The sequence below is a fragment of the Pagrus major genome, chromosome 9 (assembly GCF_040436345.1).
Source record: "Pagrus major chromosome 9, Pma_NU_1.0".
Classification (NCBI taxonomy): Eukaryota; Metazoa; Chordata; class Actinopteri; order Spariformes; family Sparidae; genus Pagrus; species Pagrus major.
The window spans coordinates 6,341,899-6,357,918 of record NC_133223.1 but is presented as its reverse complement, the minus strand read 5'-3'; the positions used below and the strand labels follow the sequence as shown (position 1 = coordinate 6,357,918).

General features: G+C 41.3%; 1 protein-coding gene and 1 pseudogene across 1 annotated transcript; one reads left to right on the top strand and one right to left on the bottom strand.

The window, feature by feature from the left end:
* The first annotated feature begins 2,391 nt into the window (after nucleotides 1-2,391).
* Nucleotides 2,392-3,768, top strand: LOC141002592 (olfactory receptor 5AR1-like; annotated as a pseudogene).
* Nucleotides 3,769-3,849: 81 nt separating this feature from the next.
* LOC141002553 (uncharacterized) lies at nucleotides 3,850-15,347 on the bottom strand. Its single transcript, XM_073473906.1, has 12 exons — nucleotides 15,301-15,347; nucleotides 14,891-14,961; nucleotides 13,748-13,805; nucleotides 13,466-13,670; nucleotides 11,928-12,056; nucleotides 11,670-11,853; nucleotides 11,235-11,382; nucleotides 8,862-9,238; nucleotides 8,393-8,604; nucleotides 5,646-5,818; nucleotides 4,760-4,979; nucleotides 3,850-4,325 (listed from the first exon to the last, which is right to left on the bottom strand). The coding sequence occupies exons 6-12, from the start codon at nucleotides 11,799-11,801 to the stop codon at nucleotides 4,157-4,159; spliced, it is 1,431 nt and encodes a 476-aa protein (XP_073330007.1). The 5' UTR covers nucleotides 11,802-11,853; nucleotides 11,928-12,056; nucleotides 13,466-13,670; nucleotides 13,748-13,805; nucleotides 14,891-14,961; nucleotides 15,301-15,347; the 3' UTR covers nucleotides 3,850-4,156.
* Nucleotides 15,348-16,020: the final 673 nt, after the last annotated feature.

The window sequence follows — 16,020 nt, the reverse complement described above, 5'->3', positions numbered from 1 at the left end:
AATAGAGTTGCTGCTTTCTGCTAAACAACTGAAGTAGCTGGGGACTTGTTTTGGAACGTAAACAAACCCCTGACAAGAGAAATAACCATGGCTTCATACAGCTCAATCCTGCATCTTCCAAGTCTCCAGAAGCCCAGAGATCCCAACTTGATTTGAAAAGACGTTATTTGAAGCCCTCAACGCACAGATGGGCTTGTGTACCGACTTCAGATACTGAAGCTCGTGGAGACTTGGGTTACACCAGACGAGCTGTATTGAGCCATTTGATGTGTTGTGTTTGGTTGTTTTTTACATTAATGTTGAAATGTTTTGTGGACTACAAAACTGAACTTTTCCTTTGAAGAGCATTGTAACCTTCAAAAAAATTAAACGGCATAAACTTATTCCAGTTTTTTATAATTAATGTTGTTGTTTTTTCACTAAAAACAGGTGGTGGGCAAATAAAACCTTATGGCGGGTCAACTTTGGCCCATTGGCCCCACATTGGGCAGCACTGGTTTAGAGGGTTTAAAAGTTGTTTGGGAAAAATCATGTCAACTTCATGTAAGTTGTCTTGTGCCAGCTTTAGTTAGAGGTTCAATTTGTGGGCTCAAAATGCATTTCTGTTTAAGTGTAATACTGAAAGACTACAACTACAGAGATAGGGATCTGACAGGATTTGTTGACATTCAGAAAAACATAGAATAATGCCAGCTATATCAATCCAATCAGGCTGATTGGCAAGAAGCAACTTGAAGCAGCTGTTGAAAACGGGATTGACGAAGAACTGAAGAAGAAACATTCAGAATTTATTAAACAAATGTCAGAGCTAGCACCACAAACGAGAGGAGCCCTCTCCTGACATGAGGGATAACAGGGCATTTCAGCAAGTTGTTTGTGTGTTTGGGTCTCCACTGAGGTGAAGTTTGTTTACTTGCTCTTGCTGGATAATGAAGATAATCACACGTTGACCCAAGGAACCTCTCAAGAACACATCCATGCCCTCAGAGGTGGTCACTACGTGTGCTACTAAAATGAAAGCCATCAGAACAGGCAAGAAAAAGACTCTGAGACTGAATAATAATATTACATATTGAATCGTTTTGATCATTTTACTGAGGTGTGAGGTATTTGCTTGGAGGAGCATCTCATGAGGACAACACACAGTAGCCACTCGTCATAATTAGCCCGGCTGTAGCTACTCTGCTCCCTGAGGCCTGTTCACCACTGTGGAGCTGGAACACTGGAGAGGTCACAGCAGAGGACCTCATGACTCTCATTACAGTAAGCAGAGATCACCTCTGGGCTTGTTTGTGTCGCCCAGTGCTACTGAAATTACTGTGTCCAAATAAGTCCAAAGGTGGCTCGCATACTTGTATTTCATCATAGAGAAGGAGACACACGCAGATGCTAACACAAATCAAAACAATTCTTCACATCACTTTTAGGATGCTCTTGTAACTGTGTCATATATACATTAACCTATGAAATTATAATGAATGACTGACTAGAAAGGCCTCCAGACCTAGTATGTGTACACTGGGTATGTCCATCCTCCTCCTGCTATAAATTCCTTTTGCCCTTTCACTTTCCCGTGTCTGTCGCAGAAACTTCATGCATGTGAACTTGTCAGAATGCACCACTGTCATAAAGCTCAGCACCAGCTTTGCAGAAATTAAGCAATTTTCTCGTATTCCCTTCCCAGCACGGTCATCCTGGCAACTCTACCTGCACTACTTCTGTCTGAATGTCAGGTGTATGCTAATGGATGTCAATTGATTTTTACAATGTAGCTGTGGACTACCGAATCATAAAACATAAAATTACTCCATACAGCTTGTTCGGCATAATCCAAGTCTCCAGAGGCCCAGAGAATCCAAATTGATCTGAACATTTTTAAGTTTTACTGTGAGTTCCAAAAATGTTTAGTGGACTTCAAACCATGGGTGTGAGTAGATAATGACTGAATTTTCATTTTTGGGTGAACAAACATATCCGGAGGAGTTAGACAGATTTGATTTTTTTATATTATTGGGTTTGAATATTGATAGAAATGGAGCAAATGGCAATGCCTCAGAATGTAATGTACAGCATTAATGGTTTATGCACAATCCACATGTGAACATGACACATTTTGTAGGCTAACCCTGAAGTTAGCATCACCCTGGTTCCCTCCACAAAAATGTGTCCCTCTTAACAATACTCCTTCATTCTGGCAAAATGTTGACCAGTAAGGGCACAGTATGAAGAACAGTGATGGATGCTGAAAATCGGCTAGCAAGCTATGTACCTAATGCAAAATATATGATAGAAGCATAATATGCAGTACTCATTACTGAGAAGGATATTATGAATATGCAACTCACGAGGGGAGGGCACTTGCAAAGTGGGGTGGCCAGCAATTGTATGAGGATGGCCGTGGAGGTCACCTGTCTTCAGAGGATCCTACTACTGACTGCCCGTCATTGTACCCTCAACTCAATCCTGACAATGATTGGCAGTGATGACTATGACAGTATGACCCATGGAGTTCAATAATCCAGAATCAATGTTTTGCTCAAGGCAACTTCAACAGTTAGTGAGGTGGGTGGGTAATACTGTGTGTGTTCGTCTCAGTGGGGAGGAGAGGACACATTTATCTGAGCCTCTCAAGAGTTTGTACTGTTCACGCTGCTAAATACAGGCTTTATAATATGTTTTAGTATAGCACTGCCTCTACCAAAAATGTGATGTTTATGAGTGGAACACTTTACTGCATCAGTGTACTGTGAATTCATGTTTATGCTTTTGAAACATGGGTTGAAATATTGCATTTCTTCATAAATTTGCAGTCACATACCCTCAAAAGACTTAAAACAACTACATAGACTTTTTGTCTTCTTACTGAGACCATGGAACACTCAACACAGATTGTGTCATTTGTGTTATGTATGGTGACATAGGGAGGTTTATGTACCTGTATTTCATCCTGGCAATGCTTTGTTACATATCAGTTATTTTTGCCAACACAGCTCTTATTCTAATCATTTATGTGGACAGAAATCTGCACGAGCCCATGTATCTGTTCCTGTGCAGTTTGTGTCTGAATGAAAGCAGCAGCAAATCTTGTCAGAGACTCATGAAATTTCAACCTCTTCTGCTTCATTCAAATATTCATATGTGGCAATTGAATTAGGAACCCTAACAGTAATGGCATATGACAGATATATATGTATTTGTAAGCCTTTACATTATAATCTCATGATCACTACAAGAAAAGTACAAATACTCATTCTTGTTATTTGGACAGTTTCTCTTGTAGAAGTTTTACTGTCATTCACAATTCGTTCAAAGCGCTGTGGCTTCATTATCAACAACCTTCACTGTGAGAACCATCTTGCGGTTGAACTGTCTTGTTCACCAAACAGAACGATGTCATATCTTCATGATGTTGTTTTTTGGCCTCTTATTAACTGTAGCTGCTCCTCTCAGTTTCATTGTATTCACGTATGTAAAGATATTGTCAGTGCGTTTAAAAGCTTCCAGAGAGGCTAAAAAGAAGGCTTTAACACGTGCACTCCACACGCTGTTTCACTCCTCAGCTTTGTCTTTGCCTGTTTCAACAGCCTGGCCAGTCACAGATCTGACATGTTGTTTGTTCCATTTGAGCTGTGTGTTATTTTATCAATGTATGGACTGATCGTTCAGCCTCGTCTGAATCCAATCATATATGGTCTTGTGTTGTCAAAAATTGGACGTGCTTTTAAAACGTTGGTGACAATAAAAAGATTGCAACTCTATCACAAGTGAAGGTATTTCATTTCGATAGTATATTATTTATATTTAGTATATACGTATATATATTTGTGAACACAACAAGCAGCAGGAGAAGACACTGGAGCACATGTTTATTGAGAATGGGATGTGTACATGATAGTCAACTGCCTTCACAAATTGCTGTGTTTGTATTGCAATGATATTCTGATCTTGTCAAATCTTGCCCCTGACAAATACCCTTATATTAATACTAATACTGAAATTTATAAAACTAAACATATCCACATTTAGAATTGAAAACTGGAGATGGTTGTCTCCCATCATCATCATCATCATCATCATCATCATCATCATCACTGAGTGTGTTCCATTTGAGTTAATAATGATTTAATTTGATCAAACACTTCTTTTCATTCTCAGTTCAGGGGGTTGTGGTCCCAGCTGTAGGTGAACTCAGACCCAGTAGCTCTAACAAAGAGAAATAAGAGTAGATCCACGGTCTGGAGATACCCTGGGTTTTTTCCAGACCTCCGGCCTCCAACATGAGACCCCTTTTAAAGGCTAACTGCTGCTGCAAGAGCGCCATCTGTCTGCAGGGAGAACAGATTGAGAGAGCGACAGATAGAGAGAGCTGTATAACAAACAGTATATTTGTAATGTGTTTTAACATGTAGATCAGAGGGGATGCAAAAACTACTGCAAGTATTTATGTTGCCTCACTAAGAGAGAACACAAGGTATAAAGGGCTGACATCAAGAATGATCACTGCCACATAAAAGAGGTCAGCTACAGTTAAAAAACAATATTATAAGCACTCTGGATTCTGATTGGCTACCAGGGTTTCTTCTGTTCATTAAATCCCTCTGAAAGTGATCCCAAAGACATCCTCCTCCTGGTGTGGACCAGTACAATTAAAAACAAATATTTGTAGTTGTGCACAGCCTTTTCTGGCTTTGAGACATCTGAATGTACGTGATTTACAAAAGCCCCAGTTTACGCGGGCCGACACACTTACTGTACGTACCTGGCGAGCAGCTCGGCCCGCAGCCTGTCCTCCTCTGCACCCTGAAAAGCGACCTCTTCTTCTGTCCTTCTACGCTCCTCTTCTTTGTTCCTTCTGTCCTCCTCCTCCTGCTCCTTCCTGCGGAGGTACTCTGTCCTCGCACTCTCATCCATCTCCTGGAGCATCTTGCTCTCCTCCTCCTGCCTCCTCTGCTCTTCAAGGCGCAGACACTCTAGTTCAGCTGGAAGGGATAAAAAGGATTTCATTTTACCGTTGGGTTCAAAACCACCCAACAGACTGGGTTTTCATTTTGTCCAAGACCAAATATACACCAATCAGCCACATCATTAAAACCACTGACTGGTGAAGTGAATAACATTGATCATCTTATTACAATCAGATTTTCTGCCGAGAAAACTTGGGTCTTGGTATTCATGTGGACCCCCCCGATGGCAGTGGTGTCCCCAGCAGAACGATGTGTCCTGACACAGCACAAAAGTGTCCTCAGGAATGGCCCGTGGAACGTGACAGAGAGCTCAAGGCTCGACCTGGCCTCCAAATACGGCCAGTGGGGAGCACTGTTGCAATGAGGGGGTGTACTTGGTGTGCAACGGCATTCAGGTGGGATGTGTGTGTGTACCTGCCATTATTTTGGAAAATCAAAAGGATTGTCATTTTGTTATTAAGATACTGATGCCTCAGTACCTGCTACTGCAGGTACCATCTCTGTTTTAGCTCAACAGATTCAGCGTTAAGAGAAGTCTACTGGATTTTTACTTTGCAAATGACTGAATGAGGAGATTCCATGGCATGTCTTGCTGTAAGGAGCTTTCTCTCCTCTCTCTCTCACCCCCCCCTTGCTTTTCTTTGTAACTCCTCTCTCCTTTTGTCCTCTCCTTACTCTTACCTTTCCTCTTCTGTTCCTCCTCCTCTCTCATCCTCTGGAATCGCTCCATCTGCCGCCTCCTCTCCTCCTGCCTCCTCCTCTCTCTTTCTCTTTGCGCCTGTTCACGTCTCACTCGCTCCTGCTCTTCTTCCTCACGTTTCCTCCTGTCCTCCTCCTCCGCCAGCCTCTTCAGTCTGCAGATGGAGACTGGATGTTAATGAAGCAGCAGTTGTTGTGCCCTCTGTTTGAGTTCATTTCAAACTGTCCAAGTTAATTCTGTGTGCAGCAGTGCCCCCTCCTGATCATTTAGCAGCAGCAGTCTTAAAGCAGGGAGTTAATGAGGTCTGGTAGAGAGCACAGTGTACAACGAACACAATGTATCTATCTATTTATTATACATAGGTGCCTAAAGGTTAGAGAAGCAAGCTCGTGAGCAGGGGATCCCCAGTTCAAACCCCTTCCCCAGCAGGATAAATCTGGGTGGGGAAAGTCATTACCACCGCTGAGATGCCCCTGAGTAACAGGCTGGACACACTGGATGCGTATGCAGCACTGCTGCGTATCATTACCTCTCTCCATTTCAGCATCCATGTCCTTGGATGCATGAGACGCACTCCTAACGTGCATGTCAAGCATGGCCGGATCTAGAGATTTGGACTCTCAACTATTTTTACAGCGACACGGGAACTGCGATGTGAACACAAAAACACGAGTGAGCAACAGCAGCTCAGCAATGCAAATGCCATGCAGTACACAGGCATCCAGTGTGTGCCTGTGAGGCCCTTAACTCCAACTGCTCCAGTGGAGCTGCGCAGTGGCCAACAGATCAGACCAAGGTTATACTGGGCCGCTTCCAGGTGTGAATGTGATCAGGGCATTCCTGAAAAAGAGCAAACCCCACCAGACTAAATAAAAAAGTGTTCCCTTGGACACTATTTGTCCATGTGTTTTTTTGTTTTTTTCAATTTTCAGATCCCATAAGCAGAAAACAGTTGCAATATTTTGATTTGTCACAAATTAGGTTTAAAATTGAATTAATTGATAGTTAAAGTTAAGCCTTGTGTTTCCGGAGGACTTAACACTGTTAGCTAACTGTCTAGCTTTTAATGAGGGCTACACATTGGCACAGAGTTGCAGTTAAGAAGTTGGAAGCCACACATCAAAACATCATCACCTGCAGATGTGACCTTCCAGCAAACATGCCCCAAAATACCAAACATTATTTAAAACCTCAAAGCGGCTACAATATAATGATTAATCCCCACTGTAGACATAAACACTTTTTCCCATAAGCTTACATTGTGAAAGAAGCTGCTGTAAAACGGTGGCTAATTTCTTTTAAACGTCGCAACACCTGCAAAATGACTCATTTGACAATCCTAAGTTTAGCATTTCAGTCCAATAAAATTGGTAAAGTCTAGAAGAGCTGCACGATTAAATTATTTTATTTCTGTTCCAGTTAGCCAGCTCGGCCAGTAGAAGTCTCTAGTGCACACTCTCAATGGGTCGCACAACATGGAAGATCGAGGTAATTTCATAACTGGGAAGTTTTTTGGCCTCAAAACACCACTAAGCAGCTTTCATAGGAAGGAAAGGGGCTCTGCCTCCAATGCTGTGTCCAGGTTTTAATGTAATGTCTTTGAGTGCAACATTCAGCAGCTGTAAAGCCAGATGTATTTCCCTCAGGAGTTGGAGAAAAAAAAAAATGAGCAAATTGAGAGTCAATACTGGATGGACCAGACGGACTGAAATACAACTCTGAATGAATGATAATGTTGCTCCGTAAATGCTGGATGTAAATGAGCTATATCGACTTTATAGAGTGGTGTAGTCTGTAGGCCTAAAACCCAGAAATCAATTAGCATTTTAACATTTTTTGGTTCCCTCGACTCAAAGTCAATGAGTTTTTTAAATTGTTTTTTGGTTAAATGCCTGAAATAAGGTGTGTGGTTACCACAGGCTGAAGATATTTACACATTTTGTTCTCCGACATAAAATACATCATTAAATGTCCCACAGTTTAATTATAAAGCTCTTCCGTGTGTTAAAAACGGTTAGCGGTTGCTAACAAGTGTCGAAATGAGACTAAAGAGGTTGTCGGGGACATTAAACGTCATCACAGCGAACACAGAGACTCATCTACTCACTAGTCCGTCTTTACAGGCGACTTTAGTTACAAACTATTCTAACTCTGACTTTACAACTTGTACATTGATCAATTTATAGAAAACCTGTATAGTAATTGTGTAGGAAGACGCTTAGTGGTGGTGACGTTTAAGTCATGTGACTGTGATGTCGTCTGTTTATAGGCTAACATTTGCTTTTTACTGCTGCTGATGTAAGTTGAGCTTCAAAAATCACAAAGTGGTGTTCATCTGTGAATATGATATTGCTAAACAAAACATGTAAGTATCATAAACTTGTGTTTGACACAGAGATTCAAAATTCAATTCAAAACTCTCACAGGATTTTTATGGAGGGAACCAGGATGATGCTAACTTCAGGGTTAGGTACAAAAATACATCATCCCTACACCACTCTACAGGTGATATCAATTATGTGTTTCTACTGACCCCAAGTGGCCAAAAAAGTTATTGCAGGTTTAACACCTCTGTTGAAGCTGTGGTCACATTTTTTGACATGTGCAAAGTTGTCCCACTTTGAAAAGTAACAGAAAGCACCACAACTTTTGTTTTAATACAGACTTAAACTTGTCCTTCAAAGAGTTAATCTTTATAATGTTGTATCCTTAAATACAAAAGTAGGACCTGAGCTCCTCAGCTTTTTTCCTCCTCTCCTCCTCCAGCTCACTCTTCATCCTCTCCTCTGTCTGCTCCCTCTCCTGCTGCTTCCTCTCCTCTTCCTCCTGCTCCCTCCTCTTCCTCTCCACCTCTAGCCTCCGTCTCTCTGCTCGCTGGGCCAGACGCAGAGCTGCAGCCTCCTCCTCCTCCTCTTCCTCACTCTTTCTGGGCCTGGATGACTAAAACACAGACACACGCATGCATGCATGCACGCACACATACACACACACACACACCAAATATGAGCAATGATATTTATAGTAAAGGAAGCAGGATGAATTAACTATGAATACCTTTATATCATTAGCATTCTTGCACTGATTAGATAATTAAAGTTGAACTACATTATTCAGACAGCACGAGAAAGGCTTCAAACATGCAAATCAGACACATTAAAATGTACTTTATATAGTCTGTCTGTGTGCCCACTACCCACCTCTGGCTTTACTGGGTTCAGCATCAGCTGTTCCTCCGTTACCATGACAGTTGAACATGACGACAGGCGTCCACGTGATAAAGAGAGTCCCGTGGAGCTGGTGGGCACTGCCCCCTCACAGGAAGACGCAGCAGACCTCCTCCGGCTCCTGTGGTTGAACTGAGATGCAGCAGCAGTGGACCTGAGTGAGCTCACTGACTGGACACTGCTGTGTCTGTCAGCACTGCTGGAAAGACGGTCCCTGTCCGTGTCCTCCTCTGGATTAGTTTCTGTTTTGTTGTTGTGTCTCTGGGTTGCAGAGGACCTTTTGGTATATTTCAGGCGAGACTCCTCCTCCATTTCCTTGTTAATCTCCAGCTCCTCTTTCTCTTGATTATCTATGAGAAAAGGAAAACCACAGTAGAGACAAAGAACAGTCATGCCACTCATGTAAATACTTTTCTACCAGATGTCTACAATACTATTTAGCTCTTCAGCTACAAATCTCCAAATCCGGTTACTCCTAAGAGATCCCTCCTCGATCCCCAATCCTCGCTTATCAGAGCACAAAGAAGAATTTCCCCACAGCCTGCAAGATGGCAATCGTGTGGATCAAGGAGTGAGGAAATTACCAACAAGGGAATTGGGATGTGCCCTCTAACACTCCAGACCTGCCATCCTCCAGCTGTCCACCAGATCCTTGGACCTTCCCCTCCTTTCCTCATCATGTGACTGCCACACTGATCTGCAGTACCTGCACCTCTTCACTTCCTGTGTTCCCTGCCAGATGGTTAAGTTTAGTGTCTGTGTCTTTTCTTTGTAGTGTTATGCCTGTTATCTCAATTCAGTTTATCCCGAAAAAGAAATATACATAAAACAACCTGAAACCAGCCTGTTTTTGACTTTCTTCCCTGATTATTGTTTTTTTGGAATCTGCCCTTCCCTCAGCTTTTTGTGCTTTTATTCTGATGACAGCCTGAGAGTTGACAGGAAGGTGGGGACATAGAGGGGGGATGACAAGCAGCAAAGGGCCGGATTCGAACCCCGGGCTGCAGCGGCAAGGACAGCCTACGCTCTACCAGCTGAGTTACTGAGATGCCCCTGCCCTTTTCTTCTTGGAATTGTTTGCCTCCTATATATCTATATATATATATATATATATATATATATATATATATATATATATATATATATATATATATATATATGTATATATATATATATATATATATATATATATATATATATATGTGTGTGTGTGTGTGTATATATATACACAGTATGTATATATACATATATATACATATACACACACACATATATATATATACATAGATATACACTGAACAAAAATATAAACGCAACACTTTTGTTTTTGCTCCCATTTTTCATGAGCTGAACTCAAAGATCTAAAACTTTTTCTATATACACAAAAGAACCATTTCTCTCAAATATTGTTCACAAATCTGTCTAAATCTGTGTTAGTGAGCACTTCTCCTTTGCCGAGATAATCCATCCCACCTCACAGGTGTGGCATATCAAGATGCTGATTAGACAGCATGAATATTGCACAGGTGTGCCTTAGGCTGGCCACAATAAAAGGCCACTCTGAAATGTGCAGTTTTGCTTTATTGGGGGGGTCTGGGGGGGGTCAGAAAACCAGTCAGTATCTGGTGTGACCACCATTTGCCTCACATCTCCTTCGCATAGAGTTGATCAGGTTGTTGATTGTGGCCTGTGGGATGTTGGTCCACTCCTCTTCAATGGCTGTGCGAAGTTGCTGGATATTGGCAGGAACTGGAACACGCTGTCGTATACGTATCGTATACGTGTCGTATCCAGAGACAATAAAAGGCCACTCTAAAATGTTCAGTTTTATCACACAGCACAATGCCACAGATGTCGCAAGTTTTGAGGGAGCGTGCGATTGGCATGCTGACTGCAGGAATGTCCACCAGAGCTGTTTGAATTGAATTGAATGATCATTTCTCTACCATAAGCCATCTCCAATAAAGCAAAACTGCACATTTCAGAGTGGCCTTTTATTGTGGCCAGCCTAAGGCACACCTGTGCAATATTAATGCTGTCTAATCAGCATCTTGATATGCCACACCTGTTAGGTGGGATGGATTATTTCGGCAAAGGAGAACTGCTCACTAACACAGATTCAGACAGATTTGTGAACAATATTTGAGAGAAATGGATCTTTTGTGTATATAGAAAATGTTTTAGATCTTTGAGTTCAGCTCATGAAAAATGGGAGCAAAAACAAAAGTGTTGCGTTTATATTTTTGTTCAGTGTATATACATATACATATATATATATACATATATATACATCAAGATATACACAAGAGTCATTTAGTGTTTCTGCTGAAATGTCTACAGTCTTACCAGTAACTAACTCTTTGTGTTTCAGCCTTCCTCTCCTCCTCCTCCTCCCAGCAGAGTCTTCCTTCTGCCTTGTCACCTCTCCTTGCTCTTCTTTCTTCTCATTTACCTTCACTTCCATCTCTTCCTGCCTGTGTGTCGTCTTCTTTCTCTGGAAGACACAACAGTAATTGTAAACCTGAATAGCATCTCATTTTATGAATTACTTTGGATAGATACATTGTTTTCCCTATTTTTGGGTAATTCAGTGTGTATTGAAGACATCTACATTCAACTATATTCAATGTTACTTTATAAATAGTGTGTTTTAATGTGTGTAATGTGTAGTAGGCTTATGTATTAATAATCCCATCATGCTCAGCCTGATATGTTTGCCTCAGTCTGATTGGAAGCAGCAGCCACAGTCACCTCTCTGCATTAACAGTACAGATCACTCACCTCAGGAGGGAAAGCAGACTGCTTCTTAGTCTCTGCAGCTTCTCTGTTGGTCTTCTCCTCCTGTTTCTGGCTCCTGGTTGATTGAGCATCACTTTCTGTCTTACGTCTCTGCCGTCTTCCTTCCTTCCTCATCCTTGATGTCTTCTGTCCCTCTGTGTCTGCACTTGTCACTGTTTTCAGATCCCTTTTACAAAATAAATCAAGTGAGAAGTGTGCAGCTTATCAGAAGGCTTTCACCCTGTAGTTACTGTAGCTTACTGAGTGTCTTTCCCCTTAGTGTTCTTCCTCTTTTGGTCCACAGCGTCCTCTGTTGTTGCTTCCTTTGAGTTGATGTTCTTCTCGCTGCATGATACATCATCTTTTATCTGCAGCTTCTCTCTGGACAAACTGACAGACTCCAAATGTTTCATATCAGCTTAGAAACAGCTCAAACATAAAGGATAACTCTCAATATTAATATTTAATAGTAAAAATATTTTAGAAATAATGGTGCAGGACAGACATCTTTTTAAACTGATGACACTTTTTAAGATGATGACATTTACAGTGTAAATACTAGCAAGAATTCACCACATTCAATGCTCAGAAATCCTCTGCAATTTATCCTGCAGAGACAACATGGGAAAGATGTAATGCTGGTTGTGTCCAGCCTCTTGTTTGTCGGCTGGATTGGACACTCAGTGGTCAAATAAGATTCACATACATCCTTAAATACTCATTCCCAGAAAAATCTGTAACTGAAACTGCTGCTTTTAACATTTAAATCACAACACCTGCATCTTTGTTTATAGAAGTGAGGAAAGAAAGTCTAACAAACTCTGAGCTTAAATCTAAACTCTGAGTTGACTGAGCCGGAGATGGGAAACTCAGAGTTTTTGGTTCCAGAGGAGCTGATCAGAAGGAATTCAATCAAGTCTGAGTATGTTACGAAGTTATGTTATGAACTATGCACATGCATTGGGAATGAAAAAAAAAGGCCATCATCATTGGAGCTCCCATACTATGATAGCAGAGCTACAAATATAAATGCATGTAAATAGAAAATGTGCTATTTATCTTATTAATACAGGAGTGAAGAAAGGAGTCAGTAAGTTAACACTTAACATTTTATCCATTTTTATCCATTTATTTACCAGACCTGAGTCTAATGAATGGATGAGAAGTGCTGGAATCCGTTTCCGTTTGTAACCTCACAGGCACAAAATGCAGGTGGGAGTTAACTGAAGATGAAAATATCCAATAAACAGATTTTTTGAATGTACATTTTGAAACACATTAAGACTGCGTGCATGCAGCCATTAATAAAAAAACTAATTTTTAAACTTTTATATACTTGTAATGACTGTTTAAATCCGACATATTGCCAAACAGGCTCTTGCTTCTCACTTTGACAACAAATCCTCCACTATTGTCTTGTCAGTCAGCTGTCCTAACTCTCTCCACGCTGAAAGTGAAATGTGACTCCCTCATCTCAGGCTTAACAAACTCAGAGTTAAAACATCTAGGATCTTGAGTTTGGCAATTTTGGGCAACTGAACTCTGACACAGACTAAATGAAATGATCCTTTGTCGGAGCAAAATAAGAGGCACAGATTCAACGTTAACCTTCATTGTCGGTCTGTGATGCCAAAAGTGATATCAGAAAAATCTGTTAGTTAATTTTTGAGTCATCTGTCAATGAGGAATATCTTGAAAGATCCTTGTTGGTTTTCTGGGAAATCTGGCAGATTCATACATTAACACATGCCTGCAGCGGTTAACATAAAGCTATCATGTTAAATGTGAAGTACACAAACCTTGGCTGATGTGATCCAGACAAATGGCTGGACTGTTCTGTACCTCCCTGCTCCTCCTGTTTGTCCTCCTCCTCTGCCTCAGCGTGGCCTCCTCTTGGCTCCCTCAGTGGAGGCAGCCTAACATTGTTTTTAGCATCCTTTTTTGGTGCCTTCCTTGTTTCTGTCACTGCCTCTGCACTCTTTATTGTTTCCTCGGTTACAGCCACTGGAGTGGTAAACAAAACGTTTTTGACAAAATTCGTTCAAATTCAAATTGTCATCAAATAGGCAGCAAAGGTTTACCTGGATCTGTGTGTCTGCTGGCTGTGCAAGCAGTCGTGTCACTGTGAAGATCGACGAGCTGGCAGGAAATCATAAAGGAAAAGTTTAACCAATAGTTAGAGAGCGTCGAGACATATAGGATGCTCAATATCTAAATACTATAATCACATTTTGAATCTTGTGTTTGTGCAGAATCATAAACACACAATCACAGCACAGATATCAGTTTCTTGTACTGAAACTAAATAGTACATTAGCCTCAGTTTGCCTCAGTGAAAACGTATTAGTCTGGTCCCAGACCAAAATGCCTCTGGAAGCAATTGGATAGACCTACAACCAATCAGAGCAAGGAAACATGACCTACAACCAATCAGAGAAAGGAAACGAGTGCCAAATGCAAGTTTAAGTGGTTCTTGGTCTGTTCTCAAGCAGTAAAGAAATGGCGGCTTGGTCCTAAAAATTCTGAAATTACAACTGAACAGCACACCAAAATGTGCTTCTGAAAACATTTGAGGCAGAAACAGGCTGGGCAGTACCAGAATCTTGACTCATATTTGATCAGCACTGCCTAGTTTAAAAGTTTGATCTGATTTGAGATTAGTGAGATTGTACAGACCTATAAACAATCAAAGGACATAACTTTTGATTTCCGACTGGTGACGCTCCTCAGTCAGACATCATATCAAATCTGCCTCCTATTAGATAAATAGTTGTGTTTGGCCTGACACAAACTGAGTCACAGGTAAATCCATCTGAATGGAAGGGGGGCCAGATGCATCTATCAGAGCAAATAAAGCCGGAGCTCTGTAGATTCATCTGGGATCATTATATGCTGAAGATAATTATGTAACTGTAATGTGGCATCCTCTGTTGAAACAGTTCATTAGTAACTGAGTTTCACTGTTGCTTTGTTGAAGCCACACACCCTGCTGCAAACTGACTGACGTGACCTTCTGTTCTCTGGAGCACAATAATCAACACAAGGTCGTAAAACATTTATGTTCATGAAAAAGGTGCAATAAAGGAACGAATACTAACTAGAATACTAGAAATTGATCACCCCCTCCAGACTTTGTGCTAAGCTAGGTAAACATATGCTCTGCTCGACTGCTAAACTCGTTACTGTAAACTGTTAAAAAAGTAAATCAGAAAATATCAATTCACCTTGGACTGGTGGTGCTGGATGTCCCCCTCAGGAACATCTGTGTTTAGCTCCGCCCCTTTCTCTGCACATGCTGCAAACACAGTGTTTTGTTCAGAGCAGGTGAAGTGCTGAGTGTTTAAGGCCCTGTACACACGCACATGGGTATTTCTTAAAACAAAGCTTTTTCTATACATTCTGGCCTCCCGTTCACACGTAAATAGCATTTCAGGTCACTCCTAATGGAGCTTTTGGAAAACTCCTGTTTCAGAAATGTCATGTTCAGTGTTTATGTGTAGACAGGAAAACCCAGGTTTTTTGACTTGTCTCCTTTGTTTGACCTACCTCACATGGTGTTGCTCACCTATCCAACTCAACACACAAGAGTGTGTGTATATGTGTGTGTTTGTGTGTGTGTGGTGTGTGTGTACACCTGCATGTGTATGTTCAGGCTGCAGGACAATGACCCAGGGTAACCTCTCTCCCTCTGCAGACAAAACCTGGAGAGCTGAGAGACAGAAAGAGTCAGTTATTGATAATTGCAGCTAATCTCTACCTCGCTCTAATGTTGTATTCATACATAAGTCACAATCTGTAAATCTCTCCTCAAGATAAGTTTTGGAGATTTTGGATTTCTCGACAATGGAAGTTCTCACATTAAGGCTCGTTGAGCGTACCTTGCTCCTGTGTGTCGCAGGCACCCTGAGGTGGGTTGTGGCTGCTGTCGTACAGCGACAGTTGAATGATCTCCCCATCAGGACCCAGGATCAGGCTGCCAACAGATTTGCCATTCTGCAAATCTGACAAAATGCAACAACTTTGAGGAACAGAGACAATGACCCTGTGACTGGTGAATGGAAGTGAACAACAGCATCTGTCACCCGCTGACTGATGTCATATTTATGACATAAAGGAGCAGAAGTGCTTGTTGAGTAAACACATAGTAACATTTAAATGATCTAACAGTATATGGAAGGACGAGGTTGAAAACTACTGTATTAACAAGGTGCCTTTCATGTTTTTGTTAAAGTTGAAACAGCTAATGGAATGCTATAGAGTGCTGTAGTAATGAGTCCTAAAATCCAGAAATTAGTTCACGTTTTTGCATCCGGTTCCCTCGTCTCAAAGTATCAGTTTTTTTTAATTGGATTTC

Coding starts and splice junctions, on each gene's coding strand:
- LOC141002553 (XM_073473906.1), bottom strand. CDS start 11,801: ATGAGGAAGGAAGGAAGACGGCAGAGACGTAAGACAGAAAGTGATGCT. Junction 4,980..5,645: donor GGAGGAACAGAAGAGGAAAG/GTAAGAGTAAGG, acceptor TATCCCTTCCAG/CTGAACTAGAGTGTCTGCGC. Junction 4,326..4,759: donor CGGGCCGAGCTGCTCGCCAG/GTACGTACAGTA, acceptor TTCTCCCTGCAG/ACAGATGGCGCTCTTGCAGC.